Raw genomic sequence first — 15,982 nt, 5'->3', positions numbered from 1 at the left:
ACGTTTTAAACAACCAGTTGTCGGGAAAAGCTAGCAAGCTAGCTCAGTTTACAAAGTGTCCAGAAACAGATGTCGTTTTCGGAAAAATGGACCGAAAACTTAACGAAGAGGAACTGCAAGATTTGTACGCATGGATAGACAAAATATCTCTGTCCCGGCCCAAGAGACACATCACAAGAGACTTCAGTGACGGAGGTAGTTATTCACTGAGCTCCGGCCTGGCTATCTCATAAGCAGGCAGGAGAAATAGGCTACGACCGAGTATAAATTGTGTTTCAAAGTCTCCAGCTACTTGTTTACATTAACGCAGCTTATCAGCTCATATATATTTATGTATGTACTGACTCTCTGGTGAACCCTCTGTAGTGATGGCTGCAGAGGTTGTCAAATATTTCTTCCCAAAGCTAGTTGACCCGCACAACTACATCTCTGCAAACTCCACTCAGCAGAAGCTCGGTAACTGGATCCTTCTCAACAGGCAAGACACCAGATACCTTTATTTATCTGTTTGTTTCTTTATTCAAAGTGTTTGTTGACGTGACATGGTATTTTAACTTCTCAAATCACTTTTAACAAGTCTTCAGTTTATCTCCTAAATGCAGTAAGTGGTTAAGGATTGTGTTACATCATGGAGTTGTTTTATTAAGATTGAGCCAAATCCCAAAGTTGTCCTATGGGTTGACTGTCTCAAGCATCTTTTAATGAATTACATATTTCATAAACAAAAGAAAGTCATCAAAAATGTTGATACAGAGGCAGACATAAATTATTCGGTGTCTATTTTTACTTTAAATGACAATCAGTGTTTTCAGACATACTTCTAAAAGCATAGGAACTTATTGTATTATGGTCACTTCCCCTGAGCTGGATAGGTTTACATTTTCACAATGTTGCTTTGTCAATATGTCCACATCTCCCTAGAACATTCTTGCACAAAGTTACTACACTAAAAAAGTTGATAACGAAATCTCTTAACACAGCAAGTGACTTTTTCTTTTAAATTATTGAAGCTTAACACTGAGACAGAACTTTTGCTAAGCACTACCAAGGGTCTCGCTGCCTCTGGTCGTGAGAACCAATCCAACCCACTCCCACTCATCCTCTCCCAGGCTGCCGATATGGCACAGCGCCAGATACAGATTTATGAGTTTTCACTGTAAACAAATTGTCCCCCATAGTGTTTTAATAATGCATCATCACTTTCAAACTGCTGTTCTTAATGTGACTGGTTTTGGAGATTGTGATTAGTTACTTTATTATTTGTATTAGAAACATGTGTTGTTGTATTTGTTTCTGTGGACAGGAAGGTATTTTCCAAGCTGAACTTCCACGTGCCTGAGGAGACAGTGAGGAAGATTGTACTGAGCACTCCAGGAGTAATAGAGCCGGTACTGAGCGCCCTCAGGGAGAAGATAGACAAGAAACTAGAGCAGACTACAGAGAATATACTGGTGTGTATGCATGTGTGCTAAGAGACATACATACTATAAGCCGTCCTGTTTGAATGCTTATTACAGAATAAAGGATTACTGTGGTCCTCTCTTTTCCATTGGAGCTGGAAAATAACCACATTTTGAACATGTCTTTCTTTTAAACCAGAATGTGGAATACTATGACACCAGAAACCAGGAGAAACTTAATACAGGTGGAGTTGTACATTTGTTTTACCATTTAAACAAATCCTGACAGCTTTTATTCCTTTACGCAAACTTTCTTCCACACATTTATCAAACTTTTCTTTTGAATATATCTGCAGAAAATAGAACAATAAGTTACTGTAATTGTAGAAATACAACACCCCCAAAATGATTATGTAAAGTTACTGTTACCTTGAATGCGTCAAGGAAACTCTGTTTTTCTCCATGCATGGTGAACAAAGACTCAAAGAAATGGAATAAATAATGAGTGTAAGTCAATAGGAGCAGATTATACTGTACAAGTTGTTGTTTTTTTAATCTTTTGTTCACTGCGGAGACATTTCTTCAACATTCCGAGGTAACACAGAAGAAGAAGCGATCATTGGGTCATTGTGGGGGAGAAGTGTTCCTATAAGTCAGTGAAATAGGCAAATCAACTGGATTACAGAAACAAAGATTGCTGATTTAACATAAATGTGATGACTGAGTTTTGACCTAAGATTGATGATATTTCCCTCTGTTAGTGTCTCTAGTGGGCTGTATTAGCTGACACAGTGCACAGTCTGCAAGCATGACTGAAGCTCCACAGTATAAAGTGAGCCTTTTTCATCCCAATATGGGAAGTTGGGATAACTTTAGACACATTTCAAAGGTGCTGTATGCTGACAAATACAAAAACGTAATACTTGAGACACACTGACGTTTTATTTTGTCTTAAGAGGATTGTTTAGTAGCTGCTGTGAAGCCAAATCTGATCTGAAATCACGTTATTTCCAATATTTTCTTTACTTCCTGCCCTCTCTTTGCCCGCCTGCCCTGATATTATCAGCGATTACTCAGTTCATTCTAATCTCTCCCCCGGATAACAACGGCCGCACACAGACACAAACCGGCCTACATTTAACGGCATCACACAGGACTGATTAGAGAATGGCACGACCTTTAGGGAGTGAATCGGTGACGTGTCTTTCCTCCGTTTCCCACACCTCATCCGTCCCTGAAACAACCCTGTACAGCTGACCTCAGACCAGCACCTCCTCCCTGCTCTTTCCTCTTCCATCTACACCCCATCCGCTATCAGTCACACAGCTCGGGACCTCATATCAGCTCCCAGAATCACCAGATGGCTTTTATTGCTGGCCTGAGCTCAGCACTGGAGGACTTAAAGGCCTCCTCATTTTTCTCTTTCTCCATCTTCTTATCTTGCCATTCTCTTTCCTCCTCCCTTCACCCTGCTTGTGTCAATAAGATTGAATGGGTGAATGCTTTTAGGTCTCAGTTGTTAGTCATCATTTTGTGTTCATATTATAGTAGGATGTTATATTAATACTCACTTTGTTGTCATCAGAAGGTCCTCAGACTGAAGCAGAACGTGTGGCTGAGCCGGCACGAGATACCATGACAAAAGAGGAAAAGAGCAGAATAAAACATGGCGGGTATGACTAAAAGTTACTTTTAATGTGTATTAAATTAATCAAAAGCAGGGTTTATAATAATAATTGTTTTGGTTTGTATTTTACAGTAAGCCACAGAACACAGCACAGTTGTACCCAGACATGGACCCTTCTGTACGGCTAATCCTGCAGGAAAAAGAGAAAGATGTCATGGCTTTGCAGGAGACTGTGGAGGTACACACACACACACACACACACACACACACACACACACACACACACACACACACACACACACACACACACACACACACACACACACACACACACACACACACACACACCTGCAACAATAATTAATGTGTGACACAGCTATACCCCTAGGGTGCATCAAAACAGAAGACGATTTTGTTTACAGATGTTCTGACAGTCAGTCACGTGTGTGTGTGTGTGTGTGTGTGTGTGTGTGTGTGTGTGTGTGTGTGTGTGTGTGTGTGTGTGTGTGTGTGTGTGTGTGTGTGTGTGTGTGTGTGTGTGTGTGTGTGTGTGTGTGTGTGTGTGTGTGTGTGTGTTAAACATATGTGTCATAAACTGTGTCAGCAGTGTTCACTGAGTCAGCTTCTGCTGAGCGGATATAACTTTTTTTTCATTTCTGCCAGTGGCCACATCAGCATGTTGAGAAAGAAAAATGACACAAAGCTGTTACATTTCCTTACAACTTCAGGGAATTTTCATCATTTAGATAATTCACAGCTTCAGAAATAAAGCTTACGTAGTTTAACCACATCCTTTTTGCAACTGTGTGTGTGTGTGTGTGTGTGTGTGTGTGTGTGTGTGTGTGTGTGTGTGTGTGTGTGTGTGTGTGTGTGTGTGTGTGTGTGTGTGTGTGTGTGTGTGTGTGTGTGTGTGTGTGTGTGTGTGTGTAGATCCTGCAGATGAAAGTCAACAGGTTAGAGCATCTGGTGCACTTGAAGGACATACGTATTGAAGATCTGATGCGGCATCGGGAGACGTACAAAGCTAAAGGCAGTACTCAATGATAAACACACATGTACACAGAGGATGTGTAGTATAGCTCTGTGACTCTCTAACATCACCTCCAATAAACTCTTACTTTGTTAAAAACTTTAATCGTGGTTCATATACATACATACTACTCTGAGGTTATTACTAAAATGTATCACACTTGTGACTGTGAGACAGATGTGCTTTGTCTTAAAACGGTCTTGTTTTCCAAGTTGTATTGTGAAATGATGCTTCAAGAGATTTATCTAATTTGGCTTATTTTTAAGATTAAGATTTAGCAAGGGCAGTGCAACATCACTTTCTCTGTAAAATAATTATTTTTGCAGATATTGCATATTATGTCCTTATGTGTTATCTAATACGTTTCTCCGGTGAAAGGTTCATGATAATTATGATTGTTTAATACAGACAGTCGCTTTTTGTGTTGAAAGTGATGTTCAGTTTTCTTTGAACTTCTGTGCGTTCACACTGCCTACTGACCTCCAAGTGCTCAATACATCATTTAAACGTTCTCCAAATCCTCTTTTTGAACACGAGTAGAGAGGAGCAGACTACAGATTTGAAGTATTAAAATGAACCAGACAAAATTATAGGCAGTGTTAATATACACTGTGACTGTCACATATTACATCACTCATTTTCTTTGCAACGCTTGTTCCTGCTTAAGTGTGAAGATGGACAAATATAGAATGCAGTTATTAATAACTTCATTTCACCTGATTCAAGCATTAGTTTCAGAATAAACACACAATGAAGCTGACGGATAACCATATATAGTAATAAACTGACACAGATCACAGGCTGCAATCTGAAAGTTTACTTCCCTTTCTTGAAGGCAATGCCAGTAAATTGGGGTTGGGCGAGTTGCTCGATGTTGTCCGTGTCAAGTGTGTGTCTATCGCTGTCTTGTCTTTGATGTTGCCCCCTCAGTTGGTGTGGAATAACAAGTGACAGGTTACCTGCTGAGCTGTATCTCCTCCATCTGCCTGCTAATGTCTCTGTGTTCCATCAGGTTGATCATCTATCACCAACCATTATCACGCTTATAGCAATATTACTGTAACTGTGCTGCTGATTAACGATACAAATAAAATAACACTGAGACAAAAATCACTTTTTTAATATTTATACTTACGTGAAACAAATACAGTAATAAATAAAGAACACAACTCACTCTGTATCTTAGCTACATTGTGGGAGCTATGCTATCTAACGTACTGAAAGCATCTGCACACTCACTGCAAAACACTTTTTTTATAGCTTTGGATCAGAAATGAATGCAGCAGCAAAGGTAAAACAAACATCCCCTGATTAGCCTTAATGCAGGTAACTTGTGTCAATCAGAGGAACTTGTGGGGCTGAGTATAAAGGGAATTGTAGTACTGGGTATGCTCCAAGTTAAAGTGTCTGAGAGAGTTACTGTGTATTCAGAGAAATACACTCATGTTGAATGTACAGACGTTTTTTTTAAATTACATTAGCATTTAAAACATCCTTCATGACTCTAAACTTTGTGGTTAGGTGATGAACAAGTTGGCAAGCTAACTACTAGCACGCTAGTCAGCCAAGACATGCTCCAGCTATTCATTCCAATCAGCTCCCAAGCTTCTTCCTGTTTTGTCTCTCTTGGGCCATTTACTCCAGCTCTCCAAAAGACATGTTCTATCGACTGTTGCAGACGGTCTTTAAAACCATCGGCAGATCTCTGTTTCGAGCAGTTTGTACTCCAATAGATTGTGTTAAATAAAGGTGGATGACACACTGCTAATCAGCTACCGTCCTCCATTTCACCAGTTGACTTCACTTCCCCCCAGCGAAATGTACCACACAATTGACCAGTTTTACACGGTGTGACCAGGTCTTAACTCAAAGTAACCCTGACGACATAATCAGGGTATTTTTCTCAGAACAAAGCCCTTTTTAGAACTACTCAAGACAAAATACAAATGTTTCACAGGCTGAGTATTACCCTCAAGGAGGAGTCCATTGACCTTTGTGTGTAAGATTGAGAATGAGCCCTCGGAAGACGAAGTGATATTTCGCAACAGGAGAACAAACGAGAAGAAAAACACAAATCGGTTCATCCAAACCTTTAGACATGACACTTATGAGACACAACATTACATTTAGGGCCTACATTTTTACAGCCGACTAGAATATAATAGCTACCAATTACATCTTGAAGGTCGCAGAAATGTACTGAGAAACATGCTGAGAAATAACAACGCCAATGCTCTTTTAATGAGTGAGTGTATTGCACACACACAGGATAGGAATGCGAGATACACTGCGAAACAGAGTAGCTACTGATGTTGGTGCTGACTCCAGCTGATGAATCACATTTATAGGCCTACACGTGAGAGACCACCGCACCCTTCTGTCTCCGGGGTGGGGGTGGACAGATCCAGGGAGGAGTCGAGGGGAGGAGGTTCAAGCTGGATCTGAGGATCAGGGACAAAAGGAAGGAAAAGAGAAGCGCTGGCTCATCCAAAGGAAGCAGCAAACGTGACCTTGACACCACTTCCTGTGAGGCGGGGGCTTCAAACTTGATGTGTGTGTGCAGTGCACCCCCTGACATCAAATCAGACCACCCTTTAAAATGAACCCAGACATCCACAGAAAAGCCTCAGTTAGGTCAACAAGATGCGGATGAGTGAGGTTTATTTACTCACAAACATGTTTTAAGATCGTATTTCTCACTCATTTTGACATCAGGAAAAAACCAGATGTGGTTTAGACTAAACACCCTCCTTCTGAAAGCGAGTACTGATGTTTTGGCTGTTTAAGGCCTGGAGGTCATAAGAGGAAGCCATCCCTCATGGTCATTCAGGCAGTGGTCACACGCACTCACACACAACGCTGAGTGCTTCCTGGAAAGCCTTTGTGAGCAGCTGACTGGCCGTGCTGAGGACAGGACTTCAGGCTTGGACTCAGCCTCTTGGAATAAACATTTTACAGACTTGACAAACACATTTCTGTTAATGTTAGCAACTCATGATGTGGGTTAGAACAACAGAGAGTGTGATAAATTGTGTATGGTTATTCAGGAAATGTTCCTTCTGTCGCCAATAGCACTCGTATCTCTAAATAAGTCCAGAGCCAACACATGTACATTGTGTTTCAAATGTTTTTGGACTAAAAATGCAGTAGAGTATAATGATAGTGTTTCATGGTGTCACATAAGATTTTGAACTTGTGATCATTTTTCACCCTTTATAAACAAGTGGAAAGAACTTCTACACCACAAATCTAGAAAACTTGTTTGGCCTACATTCAAAACCAAAAGCAAACCTTTCATTATCAGTTTAAGTGTCCTTAAAGCTATGGGAACATTGGGTTTCACTGTCCTTTTCTTCAAATCCTTGTTTAGATTTGAATGTTAAGCACATTTTATGCAAGTACAGTACCCAAGCATGATTTTAAAGTAAACTATTATGTTGTCATGTTATATATCCTGTACCGGCTGCATCAGTAGTTAGAATACAATAATATATTATTAGAATACTTGTGGGCCTTATGAACAAGTACGTTTTCATACCGAGTATACTTTGATTCTAATACGTTTGTACTTTTACCTGAATGCTGTAGAGCCGATGAACGCCACAATGCCATGTTTAATGCAGAACTATTTCACTTGAGTATCTTTATACTGCCGTTTTAACTTAAATAAAAGATCTGAGTACTTTACCACCTGGTTTTTACACAACACTACCCTTAACATCTTATCACATGACTATCTTAATCAGTCCATAAGTTGGTGTTTATTCTTCCCTTTAACTTTATTAAACTGATCTTCTTTTGTCTTTCCATCCACGTGTCTCAGATATAAGACCAGCGCATTCAGTATCCATGGAGTTAGCGCTCCCCCTGCTGGTGTACATCTGTACTACATCCTATCCACACACAAAGCAGCACAGTTGGAGAAGAGAGGTACCAAAATAGGTTTTATTTTACATAAGAACATTGTCAAAACTTGAAAACATTTTTGCATATAAATCTTTTAAAACAAGGAGATAATGTTGAATTTTCACAGACCGTACAAAATAGACGGGGAAAAAAAATCATTTTCATGAGTGATTAATTCCCCTCTTTTGCATTTCTATTTGAACCCACCACCAAAGCAAACGCAGAAAGAAGCCTTTCGTGCCATTCGTAGGTCAAGTAAACATCACGACATGTTGTGAACACCTGAAGCGCCCACTGCTAGTTCTGCCTCCACAGAGTCTATGATGAGGCCGCAGGTCTTTATGTACATCCAAGCTCTTAAGAGGTCTCACAGTCAAGTTAAAAGGAGCTTTTTAGTATATAAGAATCACTTAATCGTAAGTCTAGACTAACCCATCAATATTTAAGGCTTGCATTCTGATAGTGGAAGAATTATGTAGTAGAGCTGAACAAAATCCAAAAGCTTAAACAGATCATTAAAACTAGCACCAACTTGCATCTTATTTAAGCCACAGCTTCATCAACATTAACCAAAGCTTGTTATTGTGTAGTACTGGAACTCATATCATACAAAACTGATGAGAAGTGTAATTCATTTCTACCTAAGTTAATACTGTAATCAGGAGCTTTGTATTATCTTATTTAGCAAAGAATGAATACACTTTGCATTCTATCAATTCTTGGATTGCAGGAAAATATAAACATTGATATTGGAAGTTAGCCATTGTCTTATTCTCTTCTGTTTTTTTTCCAAGACCTTATTTGCACCGACTGCGAATAGACGGTACAATAAAATGATGGTGGACTCAAAATGACACCTTTAATGTAGATAACCAAAGCTTTGATTATCCAACTCTGTCACCAGAGTCCAATTTTTAATTGTTTTAATTTTCAGCAACATTGAGCAACTGTTTCAACAAAATAAAAGTCAATTTCCTGAGAATTTACATTTCACCACATCTGAATAAGCTGCATAACAAGAGTTGGCTGACAATTGCAGGCGCTAATAATCATCTGAATCAAGCCACTACACATTTCCACATGCATGGATGGCCCTAATAATCAAAACCAGACGTAGGAAAGAAAGATGTGCCGACGTCTCAACGAGGAATACAAATCCGGACTCCACCCTGTGGCAATATAAATCAAATGCTTTATTGGTTCACTCTAATATCAGTTACCTTATTTTCTATGGGTTTGAATGAGCTTTAAGAGGACTATCCTTTAGCTCACAGTTAATGCCACAGCAGGTTTTAGTAAAGCATCTCAAGTCTTTCTGAAGAGGCTGCACTCAACCACATCTAATAACAGCAAACGACCACCAAGCTACCAGAGAATAAACTACATTACTACTAATCTGACACCACAGTTTATTAACTATATAAACACACAATACCCCCTTTAAAAGACTTGAGTATCCGTAAAGTTATTTTTGAAATCAGGGGAAAGTATAACAAAGTCAGGCCACTTTTTGTCTACAACGCTATTGGTTTAAATAATCTAAGTTTTCATGTCTGTAGGATTTCAGCCTACTGGAACGGTTAGATATGAAGTGGGATTAAACCGACCTCACACTGACTCATGTTGAGAGAGAAGAGCCCACGAGTGATTTAGTGTAAGAGAAGATTGCCTCCCCATACCACACTTACACAAACCATACAGCTTTTAATTAATTAGTGTCACCTGTTGGATTCCAGTCCTACTCAACCAGAAGTTAATCCTCCAAAATCATTCATCACAAATCTCTCCTCTTGCATACAACACACGAAAAGGATGCAGATCTAACAGCCAAGTTAAACACTGCACTGATTGCAAGCACATGTAAATCAGGGCGACTACTTGCTGTCGCTCTCTCAGGCAGAAGCATTAAGTGTGCTGTTAATTTTTCACTATGGCATCATTCTCCTTCCTAAAACTTGTCCTCCAAAAAGATTAGAAGGTTAAAAAAAAAAAGTTCCCTTTTCCTCGCATTTGTCTTGCTCTCACTCCTGCTCGTCATCAATCTATCTCACTCTTTCTTTGCCATTTAGTGCCTTATTATTCACCAAACCAGCTGCAAAGCTTTCCCTCCCGTCATCTGGAGTTCAGTGCTCCATCTGAGCGTTGTGGGGGGCGCGCGCTGACTTAGGGGGGCTGTCGGCTCCCTCTACAAACATGTTGGGGATGTCCTGGCCGAAGTAGATCTTACTGTTAGTGGCTATGGATTGGTACTTCATCAGCTCCAGGTACTCCGGGGTTAACTTCACCTGTTGAGATGCAGAAGAAACAACGATATGTAATAGGACTAGGGTTAGGCTTAGGTCATGATCACTTCTGGTACGAGTCTAAATGTGATATGATGATTTACAGCATGGCTAAAGCGAATGTAACATTGCAGATGGCTCGCCTGTGGAGCATTTGGTTCTAAAAAAGAAAAAGGGGCGAATTCAGGAGTGTGGAGGTGGTTGATAGCATTCAGAGGGAAGAGCTGAGGCGCTACAGCACACAGGAGTACTCCAACATATTAAATACACTGAGCTTAACAGCAGTTTCTTCAGGGTCCATTCAGCTCAGGGGACAATGATTCATCGATTGCAATCAATCAGAGCAGCCTCTCGTAATGTTGCAAAAAAAGAAAACAGTTTGGAAATTATACTTCCCCCGCTAAATGACCCTTTTCGTTTCAATTACTTACCCCTGTTACCATGGTTCTTGAGGGAAAAAAATGTTTTTCAGAGAGCTGGGCTCCGAGCACAACTGAAACCAAAATAGCTAATCAAATACCAGAGGGCGGTTTATGTCAAATGATTCCTTTAAACGGAATCATTCCAGAGCAACTTTGCCTCAACGACAACGAGAGAAGAGTAGAAATATTGTTATATAAAAATCCATTAGATGTATTTGTATGAAATGATGCCAACAGCGTCGCTTTACCCTGTTTGATTCAGCAAACTTGGCAGCAGTGTAATATTCTGCATCAGCTCGAGCCCTCTCCCTGGCCAAGAAGGCAGAATCTGAAACAAAGACAGTGTTGTTGAAGAGAGACACACGACGGAGCTGCTCACAGGAACACACACATCATCTGACAGGAGAGAAGTCAAAGCAGGGAGGCTGACCCTCGATTTCAGAGATCTTCTTCTCCGTCTCTTTCTCCATCACTTTCTGCTGGAACTGGATCTCTGCGACCAGAGCCACTTTCTGAGCCTCTGTGTGACAGGGAGACATGCGAGCGTTAACAGATGGAACTTTAGGAGCAACTCAAATTCTAAAATGCAAATGAAGAGCCTTGCTGATTTACAGCGAAGAAACATCACATTTACCAATAATGGCCCTCTTCCGTTCGGTCTCGGCCTCCTTTTCCACCACCCTCTGAGTCTGTGCTGTTATCATCAGACGGGTCTTCTCTGCCTCCCTGTGCACACACACACACACACACACACACACGCGCAAACACACACACACAGAAGAACTGGTGAATTTGTTTCTTTCCGTGTGGTCTTACTTGAACTGAGTGGGTGGGGAACAGGCGAGAAATTGAAACATGCACTAGGACTGCGCTAGTGAGTACAGATGTACACTCACATGAGTTCAAAGTTCCTCCTGATAGATTCAGGGATCTTTGGCTTGGTAACACGAACTGCCTTCATCAGGATGTTGAGATGGTGCATAGGAAAGAAAAAAAGAAAAAAGAGTTGACACACTTTCAAATCAATCTGCAAATGCATAAAAAGATCACATAAATTGAGATAACATTTTTATTGTGCCTGATTTGAGTCTTGTGCTATTAATCAAGCGAACCCCTTTCATTTACAAAGGTGGACTTTGGTCCCTCCCTAAAATAGAATAGAATAGAATCCCAATGTATGAGGTGTGCCACTCAAGGTGTGTTGCATGCATTTCAATACCTGAATTGTAAGTCCAGGTCCCATAATAGTAAGTTCTTTCTGCAAAGCAACCTTCAGGTTCTCATCTATGATGTCTGAAAAACAAAAAACAGCAGCTGTTTGAATACTCAACATCCTTGGTGTCACATTTTAGGAATGAACACAAAGCACGGGTTGCACTCCTATGTATTGCATCACAATGAAACAATACTGAAGCAGCAGACTCACCAAACAGCTCGATGTAGACTTCCTGTAATGTGTGCACGCTGCAGAACTGGTTGAGTTCATGGTGAATTTTGTTGAAAATTAGAGTTTTGTCATAATCTGCTGTGTAGTTCCTCACAATTTCCACCACTGCAACCAAATGAACAAATGCAACAGTTGTTTAATGTGGAGCAGCTGGCACAGGCAATGTTTCAACCAAATGAGGGACTTTTGCAATAAGAACGCGTTGTACCTGCTGAGGGGACGAGCATGTTCACAACTTCTATTCTGTCGAAGTAGATCATCACACCACCGCTGTGAGGGAAATTAAAATGTGTTAGATACATAATCATCTTCACGAATGAGTGATCCATTTATAACAGCTTCATCAATAAGCTCGGCTTTACCTTGTTCCACAAGGCACGTTCTTGATCTCGTCAGTTTGAAGAGTAGTCTGAAACGCACAACATAAGTCAATGAGAATCAAAGCATTGGATCACACATGTTCTGATAATACTTAAGATTATTCTCCTTCTACGTGGATCCTTTTATGTTTATTTTCCAGGTTATATTTGCCTAAAAGAATACTACATAAAGTGCATGTTTGTTCTAAGTTAACCAAAGACAATATGCACATTATACACACAAGTGACACATTAACTTTAACTTGTTAATCGTGAGAGTTCACAACTAACCTTGTGAAATAGGATGCGCTTAACAAAATAATGTTTATTCAAAGACAATTCAAATGGGTCATGCAATGTTGATCGAGCTCTGAGCAGGAGATGCAGTAGAGAGATAGTCAGTGGACCTTGACCAAAGATTGTTTTTATAGTATTTTATTATAGATATTCAGCTCATAACGAAGTGGGAAAAAAAGATTTCCTTTCATATTTCTGGAATTTCCTTTTTCATGCCAACAAAAGCAGATAACAGATTTATATTATACTCAATGTAATTTAGAGTTAAAGGTGGAATAAAAAATAGAGTGACTGCAGTCATGGGTGAATTGCAACTGTTTGCATACTGCTGCTGATTTATTTATGGAAGTTCTCTTTCTGGATTTCATGCATCAGCCAACGCCTTCTAGTTGAATCTTACATTGCACAAGGCTATGCTAACTCAGCTAACAGGGCACGTTTACCTGCACGGATCTGAAGGTGGTGATGAAAGGCATCATAATGTGATATCCAGGACCGTTGGGAGTAGTCAGTAAAGCTCCACCCCTAAAACAAATACAAACAAATGATTTGGCCATCTCAACATCAGATTATATTTAAACAAAGGTGGAAAAAGAGACGGACTGAAACGTTTAATCAGGTGTAACAGTCATTTAAGAGGTTGTAGTTGTGCATTTGTTATATCATTGCTTTAAGTCACAGGGTGTTTCTGGTATTCGGTCTATACAATGACCACTCAACAGTTACCTCCTATATGTTTTATTTTATAGTTGTGAAGTTCTATTCAGTTTAATTTCCGTGCAGGGACCAGCTTGTGGGATCAGTGTGTGTTAATACATTTAATTAATTTGTACAAACTCAGAAAACTGTAAGAACTTGTTCCCATTTGGACTTAACCTTTCTGGAGAGTGTGGCAATGGCCTCTCTTTTTTTCTCTTTGGACAAACAGGCGCATGCAAACTCAGTGTCTACGGTTATATTTCCATATCCAAGCAATATTTACATGCATCATATTATATTACAAACAAATATCTTTCGTATTCTTAGTACATATTTGTAATTACTTTCAGGCACGGATACAATACTATGGTTCTATACCTGTAGTACACAGCGAGGTGTCCTTCTTCTATCTTGTGAATAGAGGAGTGCAGCATGATGGCCATCACTCCAGCTATTGCTCCAAATATTGCCCCTACGTGCGGCATCGTCATCCTTGCTAGAACTCACCTACAGGGAGAGGGGAAAAAAGCATAAACATACAGAATATTTATACAACAATGAATACTCAGGGGACCAATAAGCCAAAGACCCAATAATGTCAGTAGCAGTGCACACCACAGTAACCAGTCTCTTGGGTAAGAAAGACTATTAAGTATATGAACATGTGGTGCAATTGCATAAAGACATTGTAATAAAAACTTTTAACTATCAGTCTTCGTCAGCCAGCAAGATCAAGTAAATGCTCTGAAATGATTTGTGCCATCACTCTTCAGATACATTATTGTTCTTAATTTCCTTTTTAAACTAACAGATCAGGAAGTTTTGTAATAAAACATTATACATGCGTCACATAGCTTGCATACTGTATTTGGCTGTTAGTTATCAACACCAGACTGAGTTTGAAAAAGGGAGATGTGCACCCAGGCTAACACAGGTGCACCCAGGTCAAATGCGTTACTTGAACGCAACCCAGTCATTTAAAGTACTTGATTTAACATATAAACGCTTCTGCAGTTTAAGTTTATGCTTCATGCGTATGTGACAGCGAGGTTTAACCCCAACGTGACTGCTTTCATAGTTAGTATGTTACATTCTTTGTTACTCAACAAATAGAAAGAACAATTCACGAGCAACGTTTGGCAGAATATATTGAACCACTAACGTTAATGCTAAGGTACACCATTAGCTGGCGTGTAGAATAAACATATTGCAGGAAACTAGTGAGTCATCTCTCTGTCAAAATATGAAGCAATGTTTCCTTTTATAAAACCAACAAACTGAACCGAGGATTTTGGTTCAGAGTTAGTAACAGCAAAGGCTGACACACAATTCGCTCGCTAACGTTAACCTTGCTAATGTTAGCTCGTTAAGCTAGCTAGCTCTCTGTATCGGGTTGGGTTTGGAAGTCAGCAACTTCGTCAGTAATGTTAGCTTATTGCTTATTGCTATCATTGCTATGCTGTAAAGCGTATGAGTTAACTTACCTGGTACAAAGCTTGAATTAAACTACGAACATCTACGCGTATGAGTAAATGGCTTGTTATGATAAATAAGATTACCACTGAAACGACGCGTATCCTTTTCTGGTCTTATCATGCACCGTCCCCCACAGCCCGCCTCCCGCAGGTTTAGCTCTCGCTTTTACTTGTTACATTATGTTGCGTTCACGGACTGTCGGAAACATTATAGTTATTATTCTCTCTTGTTCAAACTGGTGAAAGAAAAATTAAATAAACGTCAAATAAAAAACCTTTGTCATTAAATACAATTGAAAAACTGTACCAAGAGATTAAATCCTGCTTTCAGTTTTTTTTAACATGTAATTTAAACAAATATGAGGGATTACATTAAACATACATAGTAATGTAATACTACTAAACAATGGAGAATATTCCCTGTCTCAACGTTCTTATTATACATCCATGTCTCAACCCCTTTACTTTATACATAGCATAAACGTTCTTAACAACATTGACATTACAACAAATATGGAAAAGGTATACAAGACTTTTGACAACTTGTCAACTTGTATAAAATATAAAATAACATATCAAAAAAATATTTTGCATAATTGAAAAAGTAAGGCAGACTGCCACGTGCAGCGCCTCATTTGGATGTGTCTGACGCTTGGAGCTTAACTTCCCTACGTTTCTCCTACAAATGGGCCTTGAGCTTGTTTGGAGGTTCTAGCAGGGGAGCGCAGCTACTGGTACACCGAAGGATGGTCATCATCCGCCGGGGGAACCGTCCTCTTCCACCGAGCGCTTCGGGAGGGACACACATGGAGCGGTGAGGGAGGAAGGGGACACCCGCCTAGCCAGCCAGATCAGCCGAATAAACCCTAGCGATCAATGGGGTGACAGATGTCGCAGCCAGATCGCCCTCACATCCAAATAAAGGATGGGGGGCGTGGTGTATATATAAGGGAGTAACCTACAACCGTTTACTGTCATGGTGTCAACGAATATATTGTTCCTCGCTCCTCGACATGTATATAGTTTTCATGTTATGCG

The 15,982-nt window shown here is 39.9% G+C and overlaps 2 protein-coding genes across 5 annotated transcripts; one reads left to right on the top strand and one right to left on the bottom strand.

The window, feature by feature from the left end:
* Positions 1 to 5: 5 nt before the first annotated feature.
* spef1 (sperm flagellar 1) lies at positions 6 to 5,144 on the top strand. 3 transcript variants are annotated; one of them, XM_079690749.1, is made up of 7 exons: positions 6 to 195; positions 367 to 478; positions 1,304 to 1,451; positions 1,600 to 1,645; positions 2,986 to 3,073; positions 3,160 to 3,265; positions 3,958 to 5,144. In XM_079690749.1, the coding sequence occupies exons 1-7, from the start codon at positions 87 to 89 to the stop codon at positions 4,069 to 4,071; spliced, it is 723 nt and encodes a 240-aa protein (XP_079546875.1). In that variant the 5' UTR covers positions 6 to 86; the 3' UTR covers positions 4,072 to 5,144. The 3 variants fall into 3 exon arrangements, with proteins under 3 accessions (XP_079546875.1, XP_079546874.1, XP_079546873.1); XM_079690748.1 differs by lacking the exon at positions 3,958 to 5,144 and adding an exon at positions 3,635 to 3,939 and having other exon boundaries at positions 2,989 to 3,073; XM_079690747.1 differs by lacking the exon at positions 3,958 to 5,144 and adding an exon at positions 3,635 to 3,932.
* A 2,830-nt stretch (positions 5,145 to 7,974) lies between these two features.
* erlin1 (ER lipid raft associated 1) lies at positions 7,975 to 15,153 on the bottom strand. 2 transcript variants are annotated; one of them, XM_079686577.1, is made up of 12 exons: positions 15,029 to 15,153; positions 13,848 to 13,976; positions 13,214 to 13,295; positions 12,477 to 12,523; positions 12,323 to 12,384; positions 12,094 to 12,219; positions 11,887 to 11,960; positions 11,564 to 11,622; positions 11,302 to 11,393; positions 11,098 to 11,187; positions 10,916 to 10,995; positions 7,975 to 10,248 (listed from the first exon to the last, which is right to left on the bottom strand). In XM_079686577.1, exons 2-12 carry the CDS (start codon positions 13,958 to 13,960, stop codon positions 10,087 to 10,089), a joined length of 987 nt encoding a protein of 328 aa, XP_079542703.1. In that variant the 5' UTR covers positions 13,961 to 13,976; positions 15,029 to 15,153; the 3' UTR covers positions 7,975 to 10,086. The 2 variants fall into 2 exon arrangements, with proteins under 2 accessions (XP_079542703.1, XP_079542702.1); XM_079686576.1 differs by having other exon boundaries at positions 14,954 to 15,111.
* Between the last annotated feature and the right edge of the window lie 829 nt (positions 15,154 to 15,982).

The sequence above is a fragment of the Notothenia rossii genome (assembly GCF_949606895.1).
Source record: "Notothenia rossii genome assembly, chromosome: 6".
Classification (NCBI taxonomy): domain Eukaryota; kingdom Metazoa; phylum Chordata; class Actinopteri; order Perciformes; family Nototheniidae; genus Notothenia; species Notothenia rossii.
Note: the sequence above shows the minus strand (reverse complement) of the source record. Positions and strands in the feature narration are given on the sequence as shown.